The 26,018-nt window shown below is 41.7% G+C and overlaps 1 protein-coding gene across 1 annotated transcript in view; it reads left to right on the top strand.

Annotated features, from left to right (window-relative positions):
- BCAP31 (B cell receptor associated protein 31) overlaps positions 1-25,765 on the top strand; it is a 50,663-nt gene extending 24,898 nt beyond the window's left edge. The window contains exons 6-8 of the mRNA XM_034434179.2: positions 5,978-6,104; positions 12,778-12,878; positions 25,156-25,765. Coding sequence (XP_034290070.1) covers positions 5,978-6,104; positions 12,778-12,878; positions 25,156-25,194 — 267 coding nt within the window. The 3' untranslated portion in view covers positions 25,195-25,765. The remainder of the gene's footprint in view (positions 1-5,977; positions 6,105-12,777; positions 12,879-25,155) is intronic.
- Positions 25,766-26,018: the final 253 nt, after the last annotated feature.

Genomic DNA, 26,018 nt, shown 5'->3' with positions numbered 1-26,018 from the left:
GAAAAATGCCAGTAATCTGTTTTCTGTATCAAACAAATTTAGATGGCACCAGGCCAAGGAAAGGTGGTTGCTAAAGTTGCTAAAGAAGACAAGCTTTGAAATCCAGCTGCAAAGCTTTGATGCCAGATCCCCCCTTCCCCCTACATGGATAAAATAATAAAGAAACATTTGAGCTCTGCCAAGCGGTTGCCATGCCCTTTCCAAGCGTGTTATACTCACTAGGAATTGGTGTAGCTGTATTTCCTAAGGTATTGTTGCCCAGTTGTTCCCCTCAATCTGGCATTTCTATTTCTTCCTTCTATAAAAATGAAAGTTTTTGCTTTAGGATGGACAACAATATTAGTTTCGGGCTTAATGGAAGAATTAGTAGAATTCTGGACCCTGTGATCTGTGTATTTTCCCTTGAGGTACTCATTCTCCCTTTAATATCTACTCAAAATCAACTCGCCCACCCTTTAAAATTTCAGTATATTCAAATTGTGTATGGATAAAAACCACAAGGGGGCAGCCTAACCTAATATCTCTAGTTGCTGCAAGGGAAAAGTCTTTCAACATGGCAGGATTATTATTTTTTTTATGAAGTTAATTAAAATGACATCTGTAGCTGATAGCCTTGACCTCCCTGGATAACAAGAGGCTTTGAACATTGTGGCTGTAAATATGTAAAGATAAAGTGTAGTTATAAACAAGGTATAACTGAATACAGATGATGTTCAAGGTTGGTGATTATTGCAAACTGTTCCTTATGTTTCAGATTGGCAAAGCTAGAGATAACGGGGACATTGGCTTATTTTCTTCTGTTCCGTTTCCCTCCTGGCAAATGTTGTCTTTTCTGAAACCTTCAGATAGATTTTGTCTTACAGGGTTGAAATCGCCATTTGGGGTTCAGGTAGAAGTTTAATTGCTCTTTTCTCACATCTGTTCCCTTTACTTCAGGGGTGAAATCCAGCAGGTTCTGACAGGTTCTGGAGAACCGGTAGCGGAAATTTTGAGTAGTTCGGAGAACCGGCAAATGCCACCTCTGGCTGGCCCCAGAGTGGGGTGGGAATGGAGATTTTGCAATATCCTTCTCCCAGGAGTGGGGAGGGAATGGGGATTTTGCAATATCCTTCCCCTGCCAAGCCACACCAGGCCCACCAAGCCACGCCTACAGAACCAGTAGTAAAAAAAAAAAATTGGATTTCACCATTGCTTTACTTTGCCTGGACCAGAGAGGTTATGCTCTTCTGACTATCTTATTGAACTTTCCCATTTGGGGATTGAAGTCACATAGTGTCCTTTGGATTGTTGTCTTGTGTTTTTCTATGTCAGATTGGTCACAAGAAAAAAAGGGCTGACCCAAGACCACACCCAGGCATTTTACGGGCCCTGGGCCACATCCATTCCTTTGGCCTTTCCTGTCTGGCCCATGTGAGGCCAATTGGAAATTAGAAATCAAATGTAAATGAATGTACGCCCCGCACACAATACAACTGCGTTGCTTTTATTTTGAAAGCGCTTGCTGCTGCTGTTGTTTTTAATTTAGATATGCACCTGCATGTGTGCCTACGCACCTTCACAGCCCTATTGGTTCAGTCCTCCACAAAGACTCCCAGTTCCTCATATGGGAAAATGGATTGTGCTGTGGAAGAGCTGATGAACGTGGGAAGGTGTTTTGCTTGCATTGCCTGTTCTTATTATGTGGGTGCAGAAGATGATGGTAGTGATGGTGGAGCCAAGGGATGAAAGAATCTCTCCGGCACACCTGGCGCTGCACCCCAAGTGAGTGTTGCTTAGTTGGCGTTTATTTTATATCCCGCCTTGATTATTTTTATAAACAACTCAAGGCGGCAAACACATGTTAATGCTCCTTCCTCTTTCTGTTTTCCCCACAAAAACAACCTGTAAGCTGAGTTGGGCTGAGAGAGATTGACTGGCCCAAGGTCACCCGGCCGACTCTTCCTTCATAGATTCTGAGAAAGTAAAGCCCCAACTCCATATTTCTTTGTCTTTTTCCTATTGCCTCCCCCCTACATTACATGAAACACTTTTGCATTGAAAAATAAATAAGTTGGAGGTCGTGTAAAGGAAATGCTAGTTTATGTTCCCAAGAAACCGTATTTGGTTGGGGAGGAATCTGGTTTGTGAAGATGGTTTCAAGGTTTTCTCAGCTACATATGCACTATTTTCTTTGATGATTACATGCATTGGTCAAGGTGGTTTTATTTTGATGTTCCCTCTAGAACAGGGGTGTCAAACTCAAGGCTTGGGGGTTATGTGGTCGGATCCGGCCCACAGGGCCATCCTGGAAAATGCAAGGGGCCGGCCCACATCACTTCGGCCTGGTCTACCCAGTGCAAAGAGGAAATACGCCAGCAGTTTGGGGAGTGGCGTAAAGCTGGCCATACCCACCCAGTTGGCCATGCCAACTCTCCCCCCCGAATATCAACCACAGCCCTGATGTGGCTCTCAATGAAATCGAGTTTGACACCCCTGCTCTAGAAGCAGGCCTTGTTGCAACCCAAGTGGGAGAAGGGTAACATAGGATGGAAGAGAGGCTGACCTGAAAACTAGGCCCCCAGCTTTGTATGGCTTGAGAAATAGATGGGAGTTGTATTTCTTCAAAATATTGGGAACTGGGATAGAGTCTCTGCCACCACATTTCTGGAAACCATGCACATAAGGCATCTAAATCTTGCCTAAGGACAAGCAATTTTAAAAATATTTCCCCTTTCTTTTCTAGATTACTTGGCTTCTGTGTTGATAGGCAGGTTGTTCTGCGAGGACTACGTAGTAATTTGTATAGGCCGGCTTGAACTAATGTTATTGCAAAATACACAGCATAAACTTTGGAGCAGATGGATAAAATGCTAGTAATAGCTACAGTTCCCTGTAGCTACAGAACAGCTATATGCTGTTTCCAAGTCAGAGTAATCTGGAGAACTCCACTGGAAGGCTATTGCCCTCCGGTCCTGCTTTCCTAATACTGGTAGTATCTGGTTAATCATGGTAGAAAAGAGAATTATTTATTTTAAAAATAATTTATCATTTATTTAATTACGTCTGCCACAAATGATGTGCAAAACAACTGGCTTATTTGGGCATTTAGTCTATTCCAAATGGCTCTTGTACGAACAATTTTATCCTCCCCAAAATGAAATTCGTTTGTAATTTATAAGATACTGAAAAAAGAGTAAGGGTTTGTTTTTGGGGTTTTTTGGAGGTTGCCGCATAAAATTTGTTTATGCAAAACATTTTTGCTGGAACACCTGTGGGGAAGAATAGTTTTTAGTAGCTATCAAGTATGCTGGGGAAATGGCTAGTAGAAAAATTGGCTGAAATCCATCAGTTATTTGCCATGACTTGCACTTTAATAATGGAGAGGGAGGAATGCCAGGCTCTTGGAAGTAAAGGACAAAAGATATAAGCAGAATCAGGACATTCCATAGGGGTGTGAACCTCTGGTGAAAATTTCATATGACATTTTTTTCTGCGTACAGCATTGCAAAAATTCAGCTTTCACTTCTGCCTGGCCCTTTTTGAGTATGCTGCTGCTCACAGAAACTGAACCATGAATTAAAGGCTTTCTCGGTTCAAATATTTTTTTAAAAGACTCATCCAACTCTCTCCATTAGCCAGTCGGTCTTGTTTCCCCCCCCCCCAAAAAAAACTTTATTAAGTAAAAAAAAAAAACATTCAAAAAGCGAATTAAAAAGAAAATGGGAAAGGTAGGGCAAAAAAAAGTAAAATTGGGGAGTGCAGGCCAAAAGGGGGGGAAAGGAACTTCCACCTTTCTTCAGTACAGACAAACAACTAAACATCGATGAGCCTTTGAACTACAACAAGCCATAACAAACGGTGCTACTATCATCATGAAAAAGCCTAATCATCAAAACCCAAGGTTAAAATTTCATTTCTTTCCATTTCAAGCAAAAACAAACAATCCAAGGATAGTTTCCCAGCAAAAACAAGCTAAAGGCTGCTTTCTTTAATCAAAGCAGACAATTTCACCTGCTCTGCCAACTCCATTAATTTCACCGTCCACGTTAATCATTCTTTCTTCTTGAAAATTCACTTTTCTTCTGCACCAAATGCTCTTCCACTTCAATTATGCTGGCTGGGGCGCTTGGGGAGCTGAAATCCACACATCTTAAAAAGTTGCCAAGGTTGAGGAAAAAAAAAAAAGAAGACGACTGTTGTCCACACTTGTTCTAGAGCACTTTTGGGAAACACTGCTCTAGAACAAGTGTGGACAACTGCCATCTTCTCTTTTTGCAGATTTTGCAGGCAGTTAGAGATAATTAACAGTGTATTCTGTTTTGAGATCAATTAATGCAAATGAATATAAACCCTCAAATAGGCACCTAGTTAAAAAAAAAAAAAAAACCTTATGAAAACTTCTTGCTTAGATGACTGATGTGCATCCAACCCTATAATCTTCACCCTTCCCAAGCTGGCCCCAGTCAGGTTTATACAAATCCCATGGGTAGCAGGTCCAGAGACAGATGGCCAGATTTATGACTGGAGGATGGAGGAACAGGTTAATTGGAAAGAAAGCTGAGCCTTGCCAGAGGTTCTGTATGTGCCATAGCAAACATTGGCGTTGTACCTTGAGAATCTGATTGATTTACCTTTTACCTTGATTTACCTTTTGTGTCTTCTCTTGCCACAAAAATGCCAGACATCATTATTTCCGTTGGCGTCAGGTGCTGGTGTGTAACAGGGCTACAAGTGTTAGGAAAGTCTGCTTTGAACAAGACCTTAAGGATGAGTAAGTAGTACTGTGCACAGGAAGTACAGGTAGTCCTCAACTTATAACAGTTCCATTTAGTGACCAAAGTTACAGCAGCAGTGAAAAAGTGACTTATGGCCTTTTTTCACACTTACGACCATTGCAGTATCCTCACTATCACGTGATCCAAATGCAGACACTTGGCAACCGATTCGTATTTATGATGATCCCAGTATCCTGGGATCATGTTGCACCTTTTGCGACCCGATAAACAAAGTCAACGGGGAAGCTAAATTCACTTAATAACTGTGTTACTAACTGAACAACTGCAGTGATTCACTTAACCACTGTGGCAAGAATGGCCGTAAAATGGGATAAAATTAAAAATCTCTTGCTTAGCAACAGAAATTTTGGGCTTGATTGTGGTCAGAAGTCGAGGACTGCCTGTGCTGTGACAACTTGAATGCCTCCCGAAATGACTTTGTCAGAGTCATACTTAGAGACAGGCTGGGCACTTAAGTGCTTCTTTCCCCAAGCAATTTGCCATAAGTTTGATTACTGTCCCTTTGTACTCCCTGCAATAGCTCTTTTGGCCGAGAGTACAAAAAGATACCACCTAGCTGTATATTCTTGTCCTTGTCTTGCAAAACCTCTGATGGAATCTATTCATAGCTTTCCAGAATTACTGCTTTATTGTAACGATTTATCTACCCGTGGCCTCTGAGGGCATCTGCTATATCTGAAGAGGGACTGGCAAGAATGCTGATCAGAAGAGATTGAGGGTGTGGTGGTGGGGGAGGCACTATGTGTCCAGTCAGTGATTGTAGTTCATGGTATTAGTAGTAATTTCTACTGTGATTTTGGGTGGGAGGAGAGTAGGATTTTGTTCAGGTGTCACACCTGTTTGGAAGCATGTAATGCAGATGTACTTCCATTGGGCAAACCAAACGCAGGTAACTATACATTATGTGATGCATACTATTGAATTAGATTGGTATCATTTCTGGGGGCCTCGGGAAAAAGATATGGAACAGCACATGAGTCTGAGGGTTGGGTAAGACAGTAGTTCTGATTCTGCTATTTTGGGAGAGACCGAGTTCCTCTGAATTCTGGGTTCTCCTGCACATAAGCAACAGCCCAAATGGTTACAGGAAAGGTCAGGCGACTTCTCTTTTGGCGAACCTGATTTCAGATGGTCAGAGTTCCTTTCTCCCAACTTATTCACGCCGTCCACCAGTTCAGTATCGCTTCTTCTTTTACTTGCAGGAACTGAAGCTGGCAGGGGTGGAAGTGGCCGACCTGGACATCAAGAGCATTGGGGCGGAGGAAGAAAACCGAACTCTGCATGCTGAAGTCAAGAAACTACAGGATGACTTGACCTCTACCAAAAAAGGTGAGAGGGGAAGCTTCAGGCATGAAAGGTCTCACGTAGATCACCCTGAAGCTTATATACTTTACACGACAAATGCCATTTCCCAGCAATTTAGAGGAAGAAAGAATAACTTGCTTGAGCAACTCTCTTGTTTTCTCTCTGTCCCCTACTCCAAATTTTGCACGGTTGGCTCTTAAGGTTGGAAGCTATTGAAGGGGTGATATAGTATCTATTTATAACTAGAACTGTATACCCATGTGCCTTCCTCATGTACAGTCTTGTTCCTCCTGTTGGCTTTAAATAATCCACTTGGCATCCAACTTTGGGAATCATTGAGCCAATCCTGGAACATTTGTTTGTACACACACTGTCTTTCTCTGGAGTCATTTCTCTTGTCCTGCAGGTTCTGTCCAGTTGTAAAATTAATTGCTTTCTGATTAAATTGACCCTCAGGGCAGAGATCACTTTGTGAGATATCTCCTTCCGGCTCTTTATGGTCATTTTTCTTTCAGCAGTGTGCATGCCCAGCCTTGGCAAGAAACTGGGCCTTTTTCAAGCTCACTTGCCTAAAAACAATATGCCACTTCTGCAAGTAGTTTGTTCAGTTCCTTCTTCCTCTTCCCCAGCTGATCTCTGGTTTAAGATGATGTAACTTCCTTTGTTCACACTGATCCATGCAAGGCCGCACATGAACTGTGGAACACAATTGAATAAAACTTGGGAACACAACCTTTCCTGCAGAAACAAAATTTGCAAGAACGCAATAGCTACGTGGGGAGGGCTGCTTCTATTTCTGTTCTTTTCTAGACCAAGGAAGGGCAACTTTTCAATTGTCAAGTGCTAAACGTGATGTCAGCCTTAGCAATAAATGCAGATTGTGGTATATCACACATGAGACTGTGTCCAGGATATTCTTCCTCCTCCTCTTTTTTTTTTTTTTTTTTTTTTTTTGCCTAGTTTTTCTTTTTGAGAGAGTTGGTTTCTCCTTCACTTAAATTATTAAAATGTTACTAATTCTATCATGGAGCTTATGGTAAATATAGTTGTGTGGCAGAGTAAGACACTCACTTCTGGTAATTGTGATTTGAAAGTGTTTTGGCCACAGAAAAGAGGGCTCATGAGTGTTACTGCCTTCATCCTACCGCCAGGCTATTTTTCCCTCTCCGATCCTACTTCTTGTTATTCTCTTGTGCATATTTAGTTGTACATCCATATTCAAGGACAATAACACTGTTTTGCTGAAGTTTTCAGTTTACATTCTTCTGAGAAAACCCCAGATAATTAATAAAGACATTCCCATGGAGCTGGGCATGCTTGCAGAAATATAATACAGTGCAAGTACTGAATGTCAGAAAGAGAAGGTGAGATAACAGGAGAGTTCCCTCTTGATAATACGGACACCTGCTTCAAAGACCAACAATGGTGGCTTTCTAACTCAGTTGTTGCTTCCCACAAACTATGTCCTGAACACTAAACACATAGAAGTATTTCAGAGGGTCTGTTTGTGATACTGTAGAGCTGCACAAGGCATTCATTGCGGTGTTCATCTGGGTAGTTTGCAACACCAACTGCTCATTAATACACTCATCATTGTACACCGCCTAGAGTTGCTTTGTGAGATGGGTGGTTTTTAAATTTGACATATGAATTAAAATAAATAAAATATATACATACATACATACATACATACATACATACATACATACCCGTTCTCCCACCCTAGGGAAGTTGGAGACAGGTGGCCTACAAACCTTGGAGAGCTATAGTATGTCATTCCCTCCCCCCTGCTCCTCCCTGACATGTGACTACTCTTCTCTATTGCAGTATCAATTGAGCAGCTCCTCTGGATCCCATATACAGGGATGGCAAATTGAAGGGGTTGACATCAGCCCTAGAGGAATCCTGGAACTGAGAAGTTCTAGGTGGCGACTGACCTTTGCAATCCTGAGTGGGTTTGCATAACGCTTCGGTATATTCTTCCCTCTGTCCCAACTGATCAAATGGCATAGTGGCCAGGCAGATGGATAGTACCAGATTGCTGTGTTGTAACCACAAGGAGCATTCAGGAGGTCTTCCAGATGGGCGTGCTTTTTTTTTTTTTTTTTGCATTATTTTTAGGACGCAGGGTGATCTAGTAGTAAGGTGGAACAGCTGCTTGTGCCTGCCCGGGTGAAGTGGCATCTCTCTTTTTCCAGCATCGCCTTTTATAGCTGTCAAAGAGGGTAGCATGCTTTCCACCTGGTGCTGATCCCTCAGCTAGGGCTCAGTCGTTAAGAGGCCAAAAAGCTTCATAATTTGGCAGGCCCATTCAAAGACTTTCTCCCTTGCAAAGTGCTGTCCCATACGCACAGGCAGTTCTCGGTCTTAAAGGGTGGATAGTGGGCTAATTTCTCACAGGCACCAGTGTGGCTTAGTGGGGCAGGTGTTGTTCCAGGAGCAGGGAGACACAGGTGTTTGTCTACTCTCAGTCTCATAAGCTCACTTGGTTACTTTGGGCCATTCGTTCTCTTTTAACCCAACCTCTACTTCACAGGGTTGTTTGGGAGAAAATAGGAGTGAGTACAAGGTCTGCTGCCTTCGGCTCTCTCTCTATAAATATTCAAATTCAAATCCTTTTTGAATTTTGAATCTGGTCAAATTAATGACCAGATGAATGTACAATTCTTAACAATATTACAGTGTGGGACGGGGAGTGGGGTACAAGTAGGGTACAACTAATTTACACAGAAGAAAGAGGAGAAAAAGCCAAAATAGTGGATAAGAGTACCATGCCCTATTTAAAATAGATAAGGCAAATGAGAATTGTAAGAAATGTTTCACTGTTAAGTAAGAAAAATTAAAAGGAAAAAAAAATAAAAATAAAATGTAGAATTATTTCTGCCCCTTCTTTCCATCCAATAGTTATCTTACTTGCTTACTTCTCCCTCTTTTTCTCCTTCCTTTTGTCATATAATTCCCTTCCCTTTAAACCTTTTTATTCCCCAAATCATCAGCTCAGTCCTATCTCCTTTCAACAAAAAGCCTATGTGAGGTTTCCAGTCCTTCAAAAAGGTTTTTGCTGGGTTTTTTTTCTGGCCAAACTGGCTTTGAATATAATTGATCATTCTCAATTAGTACCTACATTTGGTTGTTTTTGATAATACAGTAATAATTTAGGGCTATATGAGAGGAGGATAAAGAGAAATGAAATGGTCCAAAGACGTTATCAGGTTGAGTCTGAAATTAACTGTTGCCTAATTTTAACTGCTGCAGTGACAAATTTAGCTACTATGTGGGTGATGTCACGATTTGAGTCTGAAATGAAGCAGTGGGTATAAAAATTCTCCGTTCTTGTTAGCACTTGCAGTAAAAGGGGAGTTATACTGCTTTGAAAGTCTTTGTAGAAGTTAAAAGGAAGACATGTTGGATTGGGTTGGGTTGAGTTGCAAGGGTGCATACTTTTAAGTAATTTAATTCATCTAATACTGTTCCCTTCATCAACTGCAAGAAGATGAGATCCCATAAAAATGACAGTTGAGTAGCAAATTTTCCCAATGCTTGTCCTTGGTACTGTGGTGCATTCTGATCTTGGAACCGTTCAGGAGAGCTGGTTTCCAATCATGGCCCAAACTAGAAAAGCTCCATTTCAAACATCTCATTCAAATTACAGTATTTTCTCATCGCCTCAACAGATCATTGGCAGGTGAATTCCCAAAATTCCTAGCCAGTGTAATCTTAGCTTTGTGGCTGGAAATTCTGGAATTTGTAGTCCAGCCTATCTGGAAGGCATTGAATTGCTGACGGCTTCACTAGGATTTCATCTTTCACCTCCTTCATAGAAATTTAACTTAGATGTTTATTTAACAGTTCTTACAAACCACTCCATTTTAGAGGACTCTGGGTAACATGCAACAAACAAATATATTAACAATCAAGCAAAAACAAAAACAGAAACACAATACAAACTTTATCAAAAAGCTAGAGATTGGTCTGAATATTGCAGAAAAACAAAAAAAAGTGAAGTTGGAGAGATCTACTTTCATTGTTTACTATACTGTGCAAAATTAAAAATCTGAACAGGGCAGATTCAGAATCTTATTTTACTTCTAACCTCCTTCCTAAAAGGGAGGTATGGAATAGCTTTCATCTTAACTATACACACAAAGCATATTGAGTTGAGAGAAATATGTATGCTTTGTACTTTCTATCAAGTATGTTATAAGAAGTATTATTTGGTAGAACAGCCGCTCCTTGGTTCCTATTAGCAAGTGTCATAGTTTACATTATTTTCCATTCTTTTGACTCCCACCTTATATAACAAAAAGCAGAGAAAAATCTTGAAATAACCAAAATAGTAATGCTTTCTTGCCTCATTTTGAAAATTACAGTTTGCCTGCTTATTTCAAATTTCCACAACAGTTCAACAGTGAAACAAAGTTTGTGAGCAATTTAGAACTATCCATAATCCTGCAGGACTGTGACCTACAGTATAATCTTAACTTCATCTACCGTCTATTAATGTACGAAAAAATTATTTTATAAAGTTTTATAAAGTTTTTAACAAGCAATGTGCAGAACAGTGCACCCTGTCAACTAGGTTAACATTCACTGTGTTAGGAAAAAATATGAAAAAACTTTAGGATTAGTTCAACTAAGTTTTTTCTGTACTTGTTGCTCAGTCCTGCACATTTGTTTGGAAATGTTTTAGTCTATTCCTCTTTATAAAGTGCTTCAACTCATTGATATTTTTGAATTGTCCTTGGCTTAAGGTCTCAAAATACAAAAATTCTTCTACTTCAGCCATTCTTTTATAAATTTATTTGTATGGTTGGAATTTTTGACCTACATTTGTTTAAGCATCACTTCATGGATGAATGCTCTGATATTTCACTGTAGAATTGCTGGTACAATTTAGAATCTAGGATCTATGACCATTGTTTTAGAGATATTTCCTTACCTAAACAGAAACAGAATGACCACGGCCAAAAAAACCGTGGTCAGGAATGACTTCCAACTTCCAGCCAGCTTAATTACAACAGTTGATTGTGGGACCAGTCTTCCTAACCTCCAGAGGACTATGGCAGGTCCACCTGATCTCGAGTGTCAATGGAGGGGCAGGTCTACTCAACTTCCAGAGGGCTAGAGTGGGATCTGTCTACTGAACTTCTAGGTGGCAGCACAATCACTAATTTGCCAAATTTCAATCTTATAGGAGTCATGGCTCCTGGATTTTAGACACATTCTGTAAATTGGCCCATTTGAGGTACTTGTGTCCGAAAATTGTTATCCTATCATGCACTGTTTTGCCCAGTTAAAGGTGATAGACATGAGAATTTTAGCAGTAATTGTTTCCTCAAATATTATAGCCTCAGGATCTGGACAGTTTGCAAAATAGATTCAAACATGATGTGAAAACCACCCTGCTTTATAGTTGAGATGAGATTCTTTTTCTGGAATGCGGTATTTTATTTTTCCAGACATAATCTTTCTCGTTAATACTAACAAGTTCCATTTTCAGGTCATGTTTCCACAGAACATAGTTTTAATAGAATCATCCAGGTAGTCTTTGGTAGATTTTAGAGACTCTTTTCTTTTGGTGTTCTCCCATGCCAATCACTCTTAATGTTTTCCATGCGGAAGACTCATTGACATTGGACAATACAAAACTGGCTACAGTTTTTTAGCCACTACCTTTTTGATGTTCTGGAATATTGCTTGCTTTGCTTTTGTCACAATTTTTTTTTTTGAAAGATCAATCCTGGGAAGAGTGACAGCATTTTCCCCATTTGTCACTGCAATATCTGCTTTGCCACCGGCTGATTGAGACAGAAGTCTTTGCACAATGATTTTATGGTCCCTTTTTAACCTCCTAAGCATCTCAGTTCCTTTTGTAAAATGTGCAGAATTCATTTCACAGCTTGTCCCATAAAGCATAGACTTTGATGATTATCTTTGGGGTTATTTTTATAGTAGAGGGACCCTCAAGTCATCTCATTGATTAAAATTTTCCCTCTTTAAGAGACCTCACTGTCCTAGGTGTTCACATATTTTTTTCAACAAAGACAGTGAATGTTGCCTCGTGTGTTCAGTAAAAACATGGCATACTATGTCATTTGTTAGTGTGTGTTTTATATAACCAGAATCTATTATAGAATTTAGATGAAGTCGATCACATTGTAGATGACAGTACTCTAAGGTTAAAGAGAGTATTATGGATTTACAAACTTTATCTCACTGTAATTGTTTTCAAAAGTCATCTTGATTTTTGATGGAAGTGTCAACTCCCAACCTATTGCTGGTTCAGAATAAAATCACCAGGGAAGAAATATTCTAGCTAATTAACTAACCTTATGTAATTATCTCAGCTCTGCAGTCCTCAATCGAAGACAAGTTAATTGGCTGTGACACTTCCATTACATAATGAGTTGGTGCAAACTAGTAGCCACCTGTATAGCTGGGCACAACTAGTCACCTGAATCCTTTACTTGTAGGAGTTTTGCGAAAATTGAAAGAGGTGGTTTTTTTGGAAGCCGATAATAGAACAGGCAGGCTGTTGTATTTTTTTGATTTGGGAGGAGAGAAGCTGTGATATGGAATGACCTATTTTCAGTGAGAGATTCAATTGCACCCTTGCCTTGTGATTGCTCTAATAACTAGATGTGTGAGGATGCTGAAACACTACTGATATGGTCCTTTTTCTCTCTTTTTCACCCAGCCCTGAGCAAGGCAGACAACGAGGCATTGGCTATGCGCAAACAGGCTGAAGGATTGACAGCCGAGTACGACAGACTGCTGAAGGAACATGCCAAACTTCAGGTGCCCAGGGAAGAAAATAGGGTGGCAAGAATATGGAGATTGGGAGCAAGCTGGGAAAGCCTGTACTGGTATTTGCAGGAGACTACTCTGTACCTGTAGGGTCTTCCAAAGACGTAATCCATCCTTGTTTATTTTTTAACAACTTCAATATTGTCAGTGTTTAAGTTTGATCTCAACTGTTGCAAGGATTGTGGGGCTTGGATAATAGGGAGATGACGGCAGCAATGATGCGAGGTTCACTGAACCCAGCAAAAATGCCTATGCTGTAGCCCCTTTTTTGGATAAATTTGATTCTTATTCTTTTCCTCCCCCAATTCATAGGGAGTTCTTATCAGTGTATTTGCCTACCTTCTTCTAAAGCAGGTGTGTCAAACTCTATTTCATTGAGGGCCACATCAGGGTTGTGTTTGACCTGGGGGAGGGGCAGGGTATGCGTGGCCAGCTTCACGTCACTTGTGTCAAGGGCGCCTGTGGTGGCCCAAGTGCTCTGCCAGAGAAAACGGAGCTCGGGAGCCCCTTTTCACTGGTAGAGGCAGTGTGGGCCAGTCTTTTGCTGTTTCCAGGGTGGCCCCCTGGGCCAGATCTAAGCACCCTGCTGGCTGGATCCGGCCCCCGGGGCCTTGAGTTTGACACCCCTGCTCTACAGCATCCTTTGTTCCATGGAAGGCTGTGGTTGATGAAGCTAAACCAGACTTTCTCAGTTGATAGCCAGTGTCCCCTGTGGCTATGCTGGTTGCCATCCAACCCATTGGTGAGAAGCAATGTTGGGTAGGCTGCAGCAGATGTCCTCTCTCAGGGTGCAATTTTGGGGGTGGCAGGTGGGGCGGGCGAGAAGCGTCTCACTTCTCCCCCACCCCACCTGCCACTCCTCTCAATAAAGAGACAGTGGAGAAGGGAAGCAGCCAGGCTGCTGTTGCCGATGGGGTGGGACGCGTTGGGCCGCAAGACGCACGTCTTGCCTTTCCAGCACCATCACGTTCCTCGTCTTTCTGTCCAGGGAGACACGTTGTAGAAAAAACTTTCTCGTGAGATCAAGGAGTTTGGCGGGACGAGTCTTTGTGAGGCTCATCCCGCCACCGCCGCCTCGTAGAGCAGAACTCTGCAAGGTTTGTGCCATTGCATGCAGGAACTGCAGCACAGCCGCGAGGTTCGATATACTGGCACAGCCGTGAGCGGCAGGATGCCAGCTGTGCTGGTATGATGAAGCTCGTGGCGGTGCTTTAGTTCGTGCATGCAACGGCACAAGCCTTGCAGAGTCCTGCTCCACGAGGAAGCAGCGGTGGCGGGAGACATCAGGGCAGTGGCCAACGTGAAGAATGGGGAGGGGAGATGATGGCAGCAATGGGACATCCAGTCCCATGCTTACTGCCTCCTGCACCCCCAAAATAATAAGACACCCCCCCCCGATAATAAGGCCAAGCCCTTATTTGGGGGGGTCAAAAGAAAATGAGACCCTTTCTTATTTTCGGGGAAACATGGTACCTTATCTGTACCTGTGTATTTGGTTTCTCTTGCCTATGTGTAAAACGTTCCTTTCCCACTACTGAGTTGCATTTTGTTGGATAGGGCCCAGTGTTCAAGTCTGTCAAGATCCTTCTGGATCTTAAGCATATCTTCTAAATCGTTGACTATTCCTCCCAATTTGGTGTTGCCTTCAAATTTGACGAGTTCCCCTTGTATCCCCTCATCTAAATCCTTTATAAAGATGTTGAAGAGTACTATGCCGAAAACAGAAGCTTGGAGTACTCCACTGCATGCTTCTCTCCATATAGATGTAGCTCTATTGAGGACTACATATTGAGTGTGTTGGGTCAGCCAGCTGCAAATCCATTTGGTGATAATGCTGTCTATCAAGTGTTTTTCCTGTGAGACCGGTCTATCAGGGCAACCTGCTTTACCCAAATATGGGACGGAGCATACTGCTCCCGCTTTCGCCTTTCAGCCCCACTCCAGAAGCCTTCGCAGGCAGTTTATTTTGTGTTAAATTTAAATTTACCGACAAAGAAACAAAGGGAGACTAGCAAACAGCTTGAAATAGCTATACTAGTCTCTATTTCTTTGTCGGTAAATTTAAATTTAACACAAAATGCTGTCTAATCCTACATTTTTCTATCTTAACAAAAAATAGGCTGTGGTGTAGTTTGTCAAGTAGCTTACTGAAGTTCAAGTATAGTAAACCCACAACATTCAGTTCCTCCACTAATTTAGTCACTTTGTCAAAGAATGCAATAAAGTTTGTTTGGTGTGATTTGCATTTGCCAAACCATGTTGGCTTCTAGTAATAACTCTGGTTGTTTCTAGGTGTTCGCAGATTGCTTGATTATGTGTTCCAGGATCTTCTTAGGTATTGATATCAGGCTGATTGGTCTATAGTTTTCTGGATCCATTTTTTCCCCTTTTTTGATGATTGGAGCTCTTTTCCGGTCCTCTGTTAGTTCTCCAGTGCTCCAGGATCTTTGAAAGATATTGTTCAGTGATTCCGATATCACGTCTGCCAGTTCCTTCCGAACTCTGGGATGTAATCCATCTAGTCCTGATTTGTACTAGTCTAGAGTGGATAGGTATTGTCTTACTATTTTCTTGCCTATTTTGATTTGTATTCTTAATTTGCCTTTTACAATACTGTTTTTGATAGGCTGGACTGTTTTTGCTTTTGTGTAAAGACAGGTGCAAAGAATGAATTAAGCAGTTCCGCTTTCTTCCTGCTGCCTGTCACCTCCTTGCCATCTTCTCCCATTAGTGGGCTGATTTTTTTTTCCTTTTACACATTAAAAGGAACTTTTTAAATTTTTGACATATGTTGCAAGTCTTAGTTCATTTTGAGCCTGGGCTTTCCTGACTTCATCTGTGCAGATTTGAGCTATATACTGGTGTTATTTGTCCTTTTCTCCATTTTTTTTATACTTGTCCTTTTTGTCTTTGAGTTTATCAGAGAGTTACGTAAGCATGGTAGTTTCTTCTAGGATCTCTTATTTTTCTTTTTCAGTGAAAGGACTGCTTTTTATAATCTCATTTTTTAAATTTTCCCAAGCTCCTTGAATTGTTATCCCCTTTAAGATTTTCGTCCATGGAATCCTTCCTAAGTTGTCTCTAAATTTGTTGAAATCGGTTCTCTTAAAGCCTTAAGACACCAGCTGGACTTTGTCCTATTGCTTGTATCTGCATTATGTTGAATTCCAACATGACATGGTTGCACTCTCTCAAAGTTCCCCCAACTTTAATCTGTTCTATCATTTTATCTCTGTAACTAAGAATTAAGTCCAATATCGCTGGCCCTCTAGTTCCCTTCTCTATCTTTTGGGAGATGGCGTTGCCTGCTAGATTTATCAGCAACCTGTTTGATCTTCCATTAGGTGCAGAGTCTCCTAGTTGATGTCAGGATAGTTAAAGTCCCTCATTACTATTGTAGTGTGCTTCCTGAACTAACTGATTAGCAAAAAATCCATCTATTTCCTCTGGTTGTTTGTTTGTTTGGCCTGTAGTATATACCTATGGCAGTGCCATTCTTTTTTCCTTTTATATTGACCCAAATGCATTCAAGAAGATTTTCATCTTTTTTTTTTTTTTGCATTTCTCTAGAAGTATAGCAATTTCTTATATATAATGCAACTCCACCTCCTCTTTTATTAAGTCTGTTTCTTTTAAACAATTTAAATCGGGGTGAAATCCAGCAGCTTCTGAGAGGTTCTGGAGAACCGGTAGTGGAAACTTTGAGCAGTTCAGAGAACTAGTAGTGGAAATTTTGAGTAGTTCAGAGAACCGGCAAATTCTGGCTGGCCCCAGAAGTGGGGAGGGAATGGAGATTTTGCAGTATCCTTCCCCTGCCAAGCCCAAGCCACACCCACCAAGCCACACCACACCCACCAAGCCACGCCCACAGAACTGGTAGTAAAAAAAATTGGATTTCACCACTGATTTAAATCCTTCTAGCTGTATGTTCTAATCATGGGTTTCATCCCACTAAGTTTTGGTAACGGCAACAATGTCATATCTGCCATCATATACTAAGTCTTCCTCCTATTTGTTTTTCATACTTTGAGTGTTTTAAATGTATCTTTTAAATAAATAAACGGCTGGTAATGTGAACGTAGTGACCTATGAGAGATTACAACTACTTTATCAACTGCAGTGAGTAAAATACTCTGAGACAGCTATTAACCCCCATTGATGGGGGTAATAGATATCCCAAATGGCAGTACATTCCCTGCTTTGTGCCTGCCCCCTGATGTAGGAAAAGGTTTCATAAATGAATCTTCTTCTCTGGTGATGAGCAACAAAGGCGCCTTTGGTGACTTCATCTTTGTCCAGAAAAGGAATGCAGGCTGACTGGATTTCAAGGTTTCAGGAGAACTGAGTTAGGAACCTTGTGGATCATTTAGCCCTCTTATTTCTGAGCCTTCCCAAAGTCTTGGATTCCTGTTTTCTCCTAAAAGTTTTCCGTTTAAGAATCTTGACCCATCCCAAATCTGCTTTCTGAGTTTTCACCCTTTGTCTTCAACTAGCCTTCATTTGCTCCAAGATAAAATGTCTTCTGGTGGAACCTGTCCTAAAATCTCTCCATTTTCCTACAGAGCAGAATAGGCTCACAACTGCCTTTCCCTGGGATCTTTTTCAATTGCTGGATCTAATCTAAAAACCCTTGGATTCTGCAGTGGTCTTTTACCCAGGGAACAAGCAGGTGCGACTTTCCTGGTGTCTTCCAAGCTCTCAGACAAGGTCAGACTGCACATGACTTCCGGGTGTGCTGAAAGTCAACTCCTCCAATCCCAAGGCAGCCGAAACGCTGGGAAGTGGGTGGCCCAGACAAAGAGCTTCAACAGGCCCTTTATGGGGAACAGGCAGTGAGACTTCCAAATGCCCTGTTTTCCCCCTGTTTCCTAAAGCAAGTCTCTATGCAGCCAAAAGTGTTGCTGTTTTTTAGGAGACAAAAAAGATCTCTTCTAAAAGCCTTTAGAAGCCTTTTTTCCCTATCCTCTTTGAATCCTGCTGTACCTGTGAAATGTTGTAGGCTCCTCTTTCCCATCCTTCCCTTCTCTCTCTCTGTGAAGAAGTTGGTTTTAGCCAAGGTTAATCTGCAGATCCAGCACTGCAAAGAGCTAAAAAAAAAAGCAAGCAAAAACCACCAACCCAGGCTTCTGTTGCCTTGGTAACCTCATCCCCACACAGTGGCTACAAGGAAGGCAGATGCAACACAGCCTTGGCTGCAGAGGAACCTGGTGGGGAGTGCCTGGGAATCTGGCCCAGTAAACATCCATGTTGGCAGCACGTAAGCAGTCATAAGATGCTGCCACACCTGGCAGCTGATAAAGGTGAGTGGGTGGGGAAGTGCAACCATAGCGCACACAAGGAAGCTGCCGAATAAGGCAGGTGGAGCCTAAGGAAGGAGTGTTAGGTGTTTTCTTTTGTTCCCGGAGGGGAGCAAAGCATGTGAGAGTTCAGTTTTTTAAAGGGTACTGAGGCTAGACTTAAATTGGAAAGCAAGTGGCTGGATTGTTCACCACAATGATAGTTTGAAAGTAGCGTTCATGCTACTATCCTGACTCAACTAGAAAGACTTCACTCTGTTTTTATCTGGGATCCAAGAATTTTAAGACAAAGCTGAATACATCTTCCAATAAGATAAAACCTGTTTTCTCCCTTGCCCTCCCCCATTCCTGATTTGAAGCATTAAGGTAGGCTTTATTCCCTATCAAAACTTGTGGGATTCTTCTCCAATCTCACCCCTGGTTCATTGGGATGCGATCATGATCATAGTCTCCGTTGAACAAGAGACTGCATCCTAGGAAGCATCCTTTTGGAAGATTTCTCTGCCTTTTTGATCATTCTTTCATCTTTTTTCAGAGTTACACTGGTGGGAGGAGTCTTGGCCTTGTTTGCGTGAATTGTTTGAGATTATGTGCTCTGTGGGTGTAGGAGTCGGAGATGTAGCATTTTAATTGGCTTGATTCTCTGCTAATATTGGAAACACCAAAGTGCTTCCAGGGTGAAAGGATTTTCTGGTGACGTCACTGTTACCCGGGGGATGCCAAGTTGGGGGCTCCTTTCATGTCACCATTAAGTTGCCCACTGAAGTGGTACTCATTTATCTACTTGCAGTCATCCACGTTCAAATCGCTGGGTTGACGGAGCTGGAGTGTATGATGGGATCTCATCTTGCCCGGCGGCTGCAACGAATCTCAAACACGAGGCTGCCGATTGTCAGCCCAGCGTTTCAACTTTATGAGACACCGCTCTTTGGCTCTCTTGCTACTGTATGGGCATAGTGATTTCTGTTAACTGGGGTTCTGCAGATACCATAGAGGACATAAAACGTGTATAGTTAGAGGTGATCATTTGTTGTTTGCCGCCTTAGTCTTAAGAGGAGTTCATTTTCAGGGCTATTTTTTCTCTCTAACGATAGCTTAGTCCTTCAGAAAATCATGATCCCAAAGACTGTATCATCAGAATTGTTGTGAGCATAGTTAGTACTTTTATGCATTTTCTGTATAAATCCTCTTTGCAGATCTTTTTCGGCTGCTGTCTTGATTGTATCAGCTACAGCCACCTGTTATTATTTTCTTCCCTCCCTTGTAACTCCCAAAGCACATCTATTTTGGCTTCCAGATCTGAGTGTTGCTTTGCTTTGCCAGAAGCCTAAAAATAGTGCTATATGTGGATACTCAAATGTCTTTGAAGACTGGCAACCCTGAGGAACATTGCTCTGCTTTTAATAACCTAGAGTGGCAAATATTCTTGGGATTCCAAGAGGCTCCCTTACCTAGGATATTGTTGGTTGTAGCCACAACTTACATTCTATTTAATGTTGTTCCCCGATAGTTGGTTCACACTTAATGCTGATATGTCTGCTGTAGTTGATAATGATTACGTCTTTTGTGGAATTAGAAAGCCTTTGTGGATCATCCCAATAAGCCACAATGGCTTAGTATGAAACAGGTTGGTTTGTTCTAATACCAACTAATGGAGTTGGCTAGAGTAGAGCTCTCCCAACCTTGGCAACTTTAAGACTTGTGGACTTCAGCTTCAAAGCTGGCTGAGGAATTCTGGAAGATGAAGTCCACAAGTCTTAAAGTTGCCAGGGTTGGAGAGCCCTGGGCTATAGAGGCACAAGGTTGGCTTTAGTCCTGGCAGAATTCCTTGGTTCATATGTAGGGGGTTCTGTTAGAAGCTTGTTGACTTGTGGTGGAGGAGAAGAGGGAGCTAAGAGTGGCAGGAAACTACATGTGGCCTCACAGGGATTTCTTCTATAACAGCTGAATATCCTATGAAACATATACTCTCTTTTATTTACTTTCAGGGTGGATTTGATTTAAATCGAGTTGATTTAAATCACAATTTAAATCATGATTTAAATCACTAGTAAAAAGGCTTGATTTAAATAAACTCGATTTAAATCATAATTTTTAAAGAGCAACTGTCATTTCTGCTACTCCTTTGACCCACTGTTGACTCACCGATAGTCCCAGTGTTGCAGAATATACAGCCTCATGCTACATAACTAAGCTCCATTTCATGCTGAATAAACTAAATTATTTATGTATCTTAAATAGAAAACTATCTTACAATAGATTTTTTACCCCAAAAATTTTTTATTAAAATAAATTCGATAAAAATCAAAAAAATCCGATTTAAATAAAAAAAAATCCAATTTAAATTAAAAAAATCTGATTTTTTTGATTTTTTTAAAAAAAAATCATTGATTTTTATCCACCCTGTTTACTTTCCTCTTCTTCATTGCCCTTACACTTGAAACTGACTATGCTTTAGATACAGGGCATAGTGTCCTAGTTATGCCACAGTGTTTCAAAGCTTTGGAGAGTGACGGAAGAGTAGAGAGTTGGATTCTGGTTGGGTGGCTGTATGGTTCAAGATATTGCCTGAAATGCAATAGCCGGCTATTGCTGTCATATCTACTAACTTGGAAGAAATACCATAAACTATACAAGTGCCTAGAAATGAGGAGGAACTTTCTGACAATGAGAACAATCAACCAATGGAACAGTTTGCCTTGGGAAGTTGTGGGAGTTTCATCACTGGAGACTTTCAAGAAAAGATTGGACTGCCATTTGTCAGAAATGGTATAGGGCAGTGATGGCTAACCTTTTTGCCATCGTGTGCCAGGAGAGGGGGGGAGGGTCGCGTGGACACATGCCCACGCGCATGCGCGCGCAACCCCTCCCCCCCCACTCCTGGCACATGATGGCCTGGTAGGCCCGTTTTTCTTTCTTACCTGGTTCCAGATCCTCTCTATTTATCTGGGAAGGGCAAAAACAGCCTTTCTCACTCTCTCTGAGGCCCTCCAAAGGCCTGAAATGGCCCATTTCCCAACTTCCGGTGGGACAGGAAGTGACATTTTTTGCTGTCCCCAGCCTCCAGAGCCTCTCTAGGAGTCTCTAGGAGCCTCTCTAGGAGTCTCTGGAGGCTGGGGACAGCAAAAAACGTCACTTCCTGTTCCACCCAGAGTTGGGAAATGGGGCCTTTCAGGCCTCTGAAGGAGTGGGAAAGGCTGTTTTCGCCCTTCCCAGATAAATAGAGAGGATCTGGAGAAAAGTAAGAAAGAAAAACGGGCCTTCCCCACTCCCCCCAGGCCCTCCAGAGGCAGGAAACAGCCTGTTTCCCTACTTCTGGTGGGCCCAGAAGGCCCGAAAATCAGAGCTGGGCTGGCGTGCCCACTAATATGGCTCCGCGTGCCACAGGTTCGCCATCACGGGTGTAGGGTCTCCTGCTTGAGTGGGAGGTTGGACTAGATGACCTATAAGGTCCCTTTCAACTCTGTTAATCTGGCCATTTGTTTGATCAATTATTAAATTTATTTGCCACCCATCTCACAATGAAATTATTCTGGGCAGCTATGTACTTTAAACTAAAGGTTGTTCCTTCTTGTGGTCTCCAAGTTGCCTAGGAACACTCCCAGATAGAGCCTAGAAGTCTTCCTGCCCCTTTGTGCAATGTAAACAAATCTCCTGTGGAGTAAGATTGCAGTAGTCATAGGTGTCATGCTAATAAGACTGTCAGTTGAGAAGCGGAATTCAACGACAGCTGCTTTAGCCCTCTTGAGCCATTGCTGGGCTGAGCAAGTTATTGCATGGCTGAGCTTAACACTTGAGAAAAGTAGAGTTGCCTTAAGTATTTCTAGTCATCCAGTGAGTGTTTCTGTTGATCTAACCTTTCAGACTCATCAAAAGGACTGTTCAGGAAAAAAAATGCATATAATAGCATGCAAAAAGGGCTAATCTTAAAATCACAATCTCTAAGGTGAAAATTTGATCTGATTGAATTTGCATGCAGGTGTGGCTGGTGAATAGTCTGCTTCACAAATACGATTTAATGACGGTGTGCTATTGTGGCACGTTATCAAAAGGATTCTTTTGCAGACTGGGTTGTTTCTAGACCAAATCCCATTTGTGACATGAATTTGATAGAAATTGGTCTACTTTCTCTCTCTTAGTCTTGGTCTCACACCACCATCTGAGGATAACACTGATTTATATGATAGAATAGAATAATAATAATTAGAATAGAATAGAATAGAATAGAATAGAATAGAATAGAATAGAATAGAATAGAATAGAATTCTATAAATGATATAAATGATACGTTTATTGTGAGTGCTTGAAGCATGGAGGCTGATTTTCAACATTGGGCTAGTGCTTGCTTCGGTTGCTTAGTAGTTATTTTGATTACATTAAACCTTTAAAATTTGTGGAGGTTTGGGGGATTTTTTAAAACTACAAAATAATGGCTACACATCTTCTGCACGAATAGCAGTTTCATCTAGTGGAGAACAGTATAAATCTTGGATCTCTCCCAATTGGAGTGTAATCCATTCTCCATTGGAATATACAGTAGCAACGGGTTTCTATGAATGTGACACCATTCCTGTTAAGCGTTGTGTGCAGGCTAATTAATTACGTTCTGTAATAGGTATGTAAGTGATAGTAAACTGAGTAGTTTTGTCTAACTTTATAGTTCTGTTTAGTTTTTTTCTTTGGAGGTGATAAGAAACAGAAAGTATATATGATGCAGAAGCTGATCATCCACCTCATATTCTTCCCCAAATAAATATTACTCAGCCATTCCTCCATCATTTCTTTTGGTTTCATCACAAGTAGTAGTCATGACAGTCATAAGTTAAGGCATGCATGTGATTGGATCTCATTTTATGATTTTTTTTAATGAGGCCATCATTTAGTGAATGTGAGCGGTGTGGGGGCCTAGTGGTGAACACGCTCACCTCCTACTTGGAAGGTTGAGAGTTCAATCCTAGGTAGTGGCAGATGTTAATCTCTCAAGGCACAAAGAGAAAATATCTGCTGTGAACTCCACATAGGTGTCAGGAAGGGCATCTGCTTAGTAAATGCTGGGCTCCATTCAATCGCCTTGACTCTACTCCAAATTAAGGGATTACAAGGTCATAAAAAGAAAAAAAAAGTTTAGTGAATGTGCTGATAGTTAAGTGAATGCTGTGGTTGTTAAGTGAATCCATGTACAAGTAATCCTTTATTTACAATAGTTTGTTTAGTGACTGTTTGAATTTACAACGGCACTTTAAAAAGTTACTTATGACCATTTTTCACACTTATGACATTGTAGCATCCCCATAGTCACGAGATTTACATTTTCAGTTGCTTGACAACTGACTTAAATTTATGACGGTTGAAGTGTCCCGGAGTTTTGTGATCCCCTTTTGCGACCTTCTGACAAACGAAGTCAATGGGGAAGCCAGATTAATTTAACAACCGTGTTACTAATTTAACAACTGCAGTCATTCACCTACCAAATGTGGCAAGAAAAGTCGTAAAATGGGGCAAAACTCACTTAACAAATTTCTCACTTAACAACATAAATTTTGGGCTTAATTGTGGTTGTAAGTTGAGGACTACCCGTATTCCTATGAGTGTTTTTTGGCCAGAAAAGGCCAGAAATAGGTAAAAATCGTGGTCACGTTAGTGCTTAACTCTGCAACCACCTGTAAAGGGCACTGGTTGCGAGACCGCAGAGGTGTGTGCAGCCATTGGAACTCCAGGACCAGGTCCTAAGTAACGTCTGGAGGATAGGTGACCAGTCATTAAGTGAGGACTATCTCTAGTTTCAAAGCTCTAAAGAACAGGAACCTCTTTAAAAGATGGGATAAAAAACCGGCTTGTTCAAGAAGTTAACCTCTGTGCCTAGTAATGAGGTATTTGTTCACCCACGGCCCTGTTATTGAGTCATATATATATTTTTTTTTGAACTGGCAAGTCTTGTCAGTGTTTGGCATTGCTGAGAAAGAAATGCTGATGGGAATATCCTGCAGCAGCACCACTTTCGTAAGTCATGTTTGCAGTAACTATCGTTAGGCACGTATGTCATGGAGACAAGCCAGAGTGACACACTTAGAATGATGTGCTCAAGAATGAACAACTCGTGATCTTGCAGCATACAAAGGACAATGACTTGAATGGAGCCCTTGCGTCATTGGCCAGCAGGGAGTCAATCTGTTGTGTATATTTCATGTTGCAGAGTTTTTTATGACTGGCCTATTGTCTGCTTTGAGATGACAGTGGGCTCGTATTTAGTTTCTAGGTGTCCACTGTAGAGTGTCCACTAACTACCTAGCATGGTTGAGGAGTTCAGGGAACATTTTAAACACAAGTATATTTCCCCTGTCTTGATTCTGGAAAATGTATAACACGTGATGACTGTGGAATTCAGCTTTCTGACCAAGTTAAGTTGGTAACTCTTAATGCCTCTTTGGCTGCTTGGAAGTCTATAGAGTGGTGCTTGAGGTTGTCTCAAAAAACTGAAATAGAGGCTTGACTGGATTACTTGCGCCTCGCAGTCAGTCTGGTGAGTGGAGCACTGCAGTGCTTCCTCTTCCTTACTAAGAAAGATTGCAGAATAAACCGTGCAAATTTTTTTTTTTTAATTTGATTTATATGCCGCCCTTCTCCGGAGACTGAGGGCGGCTTACAATGTGCTCAGCAATAGCCTTCATCCTTTTGTATATTTATACAAAGTCAGCTTATTGCCCCCACAACTGGGTCCTCAATTTACCTACCTTAGAAAGGATGGAAGGTTGAGTCAACCTTGAGCCTTGGCAAGATTCGAACCTGCAGTAATTGCAGGCAGCTGGTCTTAATAACCAGCTTAATAACAGGGTGCCTTAGACTACTGTACTACCAAGGCTCAGCCCTTACACTTCTTGAGTGCTGACAATCTGCCTGTAAAATAGGAGAAAGGCCTTTCTTGTTCTAATCAATGTTTTGTCTGGTTTTTTTTTTCCTTCTTTCCCCTTCAGGCAACTTTTGAAGGCCAAAAGGATAAGAAGGACGAATGATTCCTGTCTCGGTTGGATTGCCCAGTCTCCATCCTGTTCCTTCTTGTACATTTGTCTTTTTCTGGCGGTGGGACCTAACTGAACCCTTAGTTCTTATCCGCTCCTGCCCCTCTCCCAAACAACTCTCCCCTCCCCCCCAGATGCTGCTATAGCTTTTGAGCAGACAGTGGGTCTTCCTTGCGTCTGCTGGCAAGAGACAACTGATGCCTGTCACTGTATCCCTGGGAGACTCTCCAGGAGGTAGGGTAGGGTGGAGAAGGGGTGAGGGCAAAAGGAGAATCCATGGAGGCTGAGAGCCAGCAGCATGTCCTGGTGCTGTGCTGGGGAGGTTGCCTGGCTATTTCAGCATGCACTCTTAACAGGGCCTGCCTCTTTCAGCTGCATTTGTTTTGCCACGCATTGGCCATTTCTCTGCACCATTCTAGGCTGAAGAGTCCATGTTGAGTTTGTGTGCCTGAATGGAAAAGGGGAAAGATTGGCCATATGTCCATACCCTCTCTTATTATTTTTTTTTAATATGCGAAATAAAAGGTGACTGTACAAAGCTTCTTATTAAATCTTTGGAACAGTATTATTGGTGTGTCCTGTGAAGGGAGAGGGGAGGGTTGAATTTCCACTCCCTAAAAAGTGTTTTACCTTGTGGGCCTGAAGGTATGTTTTGAGGAGAAAACTGTGGGGCCACTGGGTTCTTGGCCTGCCTGTTCCTGGCTAAACTCAAACCACCCCTGTTGACTGCCTTGGAGGTGGAAAGGGTCTGCCCTCCTCCTCCCCATCATATCCGCAGCCCTGGCCGCACTGTTTGTGTATTGTCATCTTTAACTCAA

The sequence above is a fragment of the Pantherophis guttatus genome, chromosome 2, assembly GCF_059756535.1.
Source record: "Pantherophis guttatus breed Tessera chromosome 2, ASM5975653v1, whole genome shotgun sequence".
Lineage (NCBI taxonomy): Eukaryota > Metazoa > Chordata > Lepidosauria > Squamata > Colubridae > Pantherophis > Pantherophis guttatus.
This window is presented reverse-complemented; position numbering and strand designations above follow the sequence as displayed.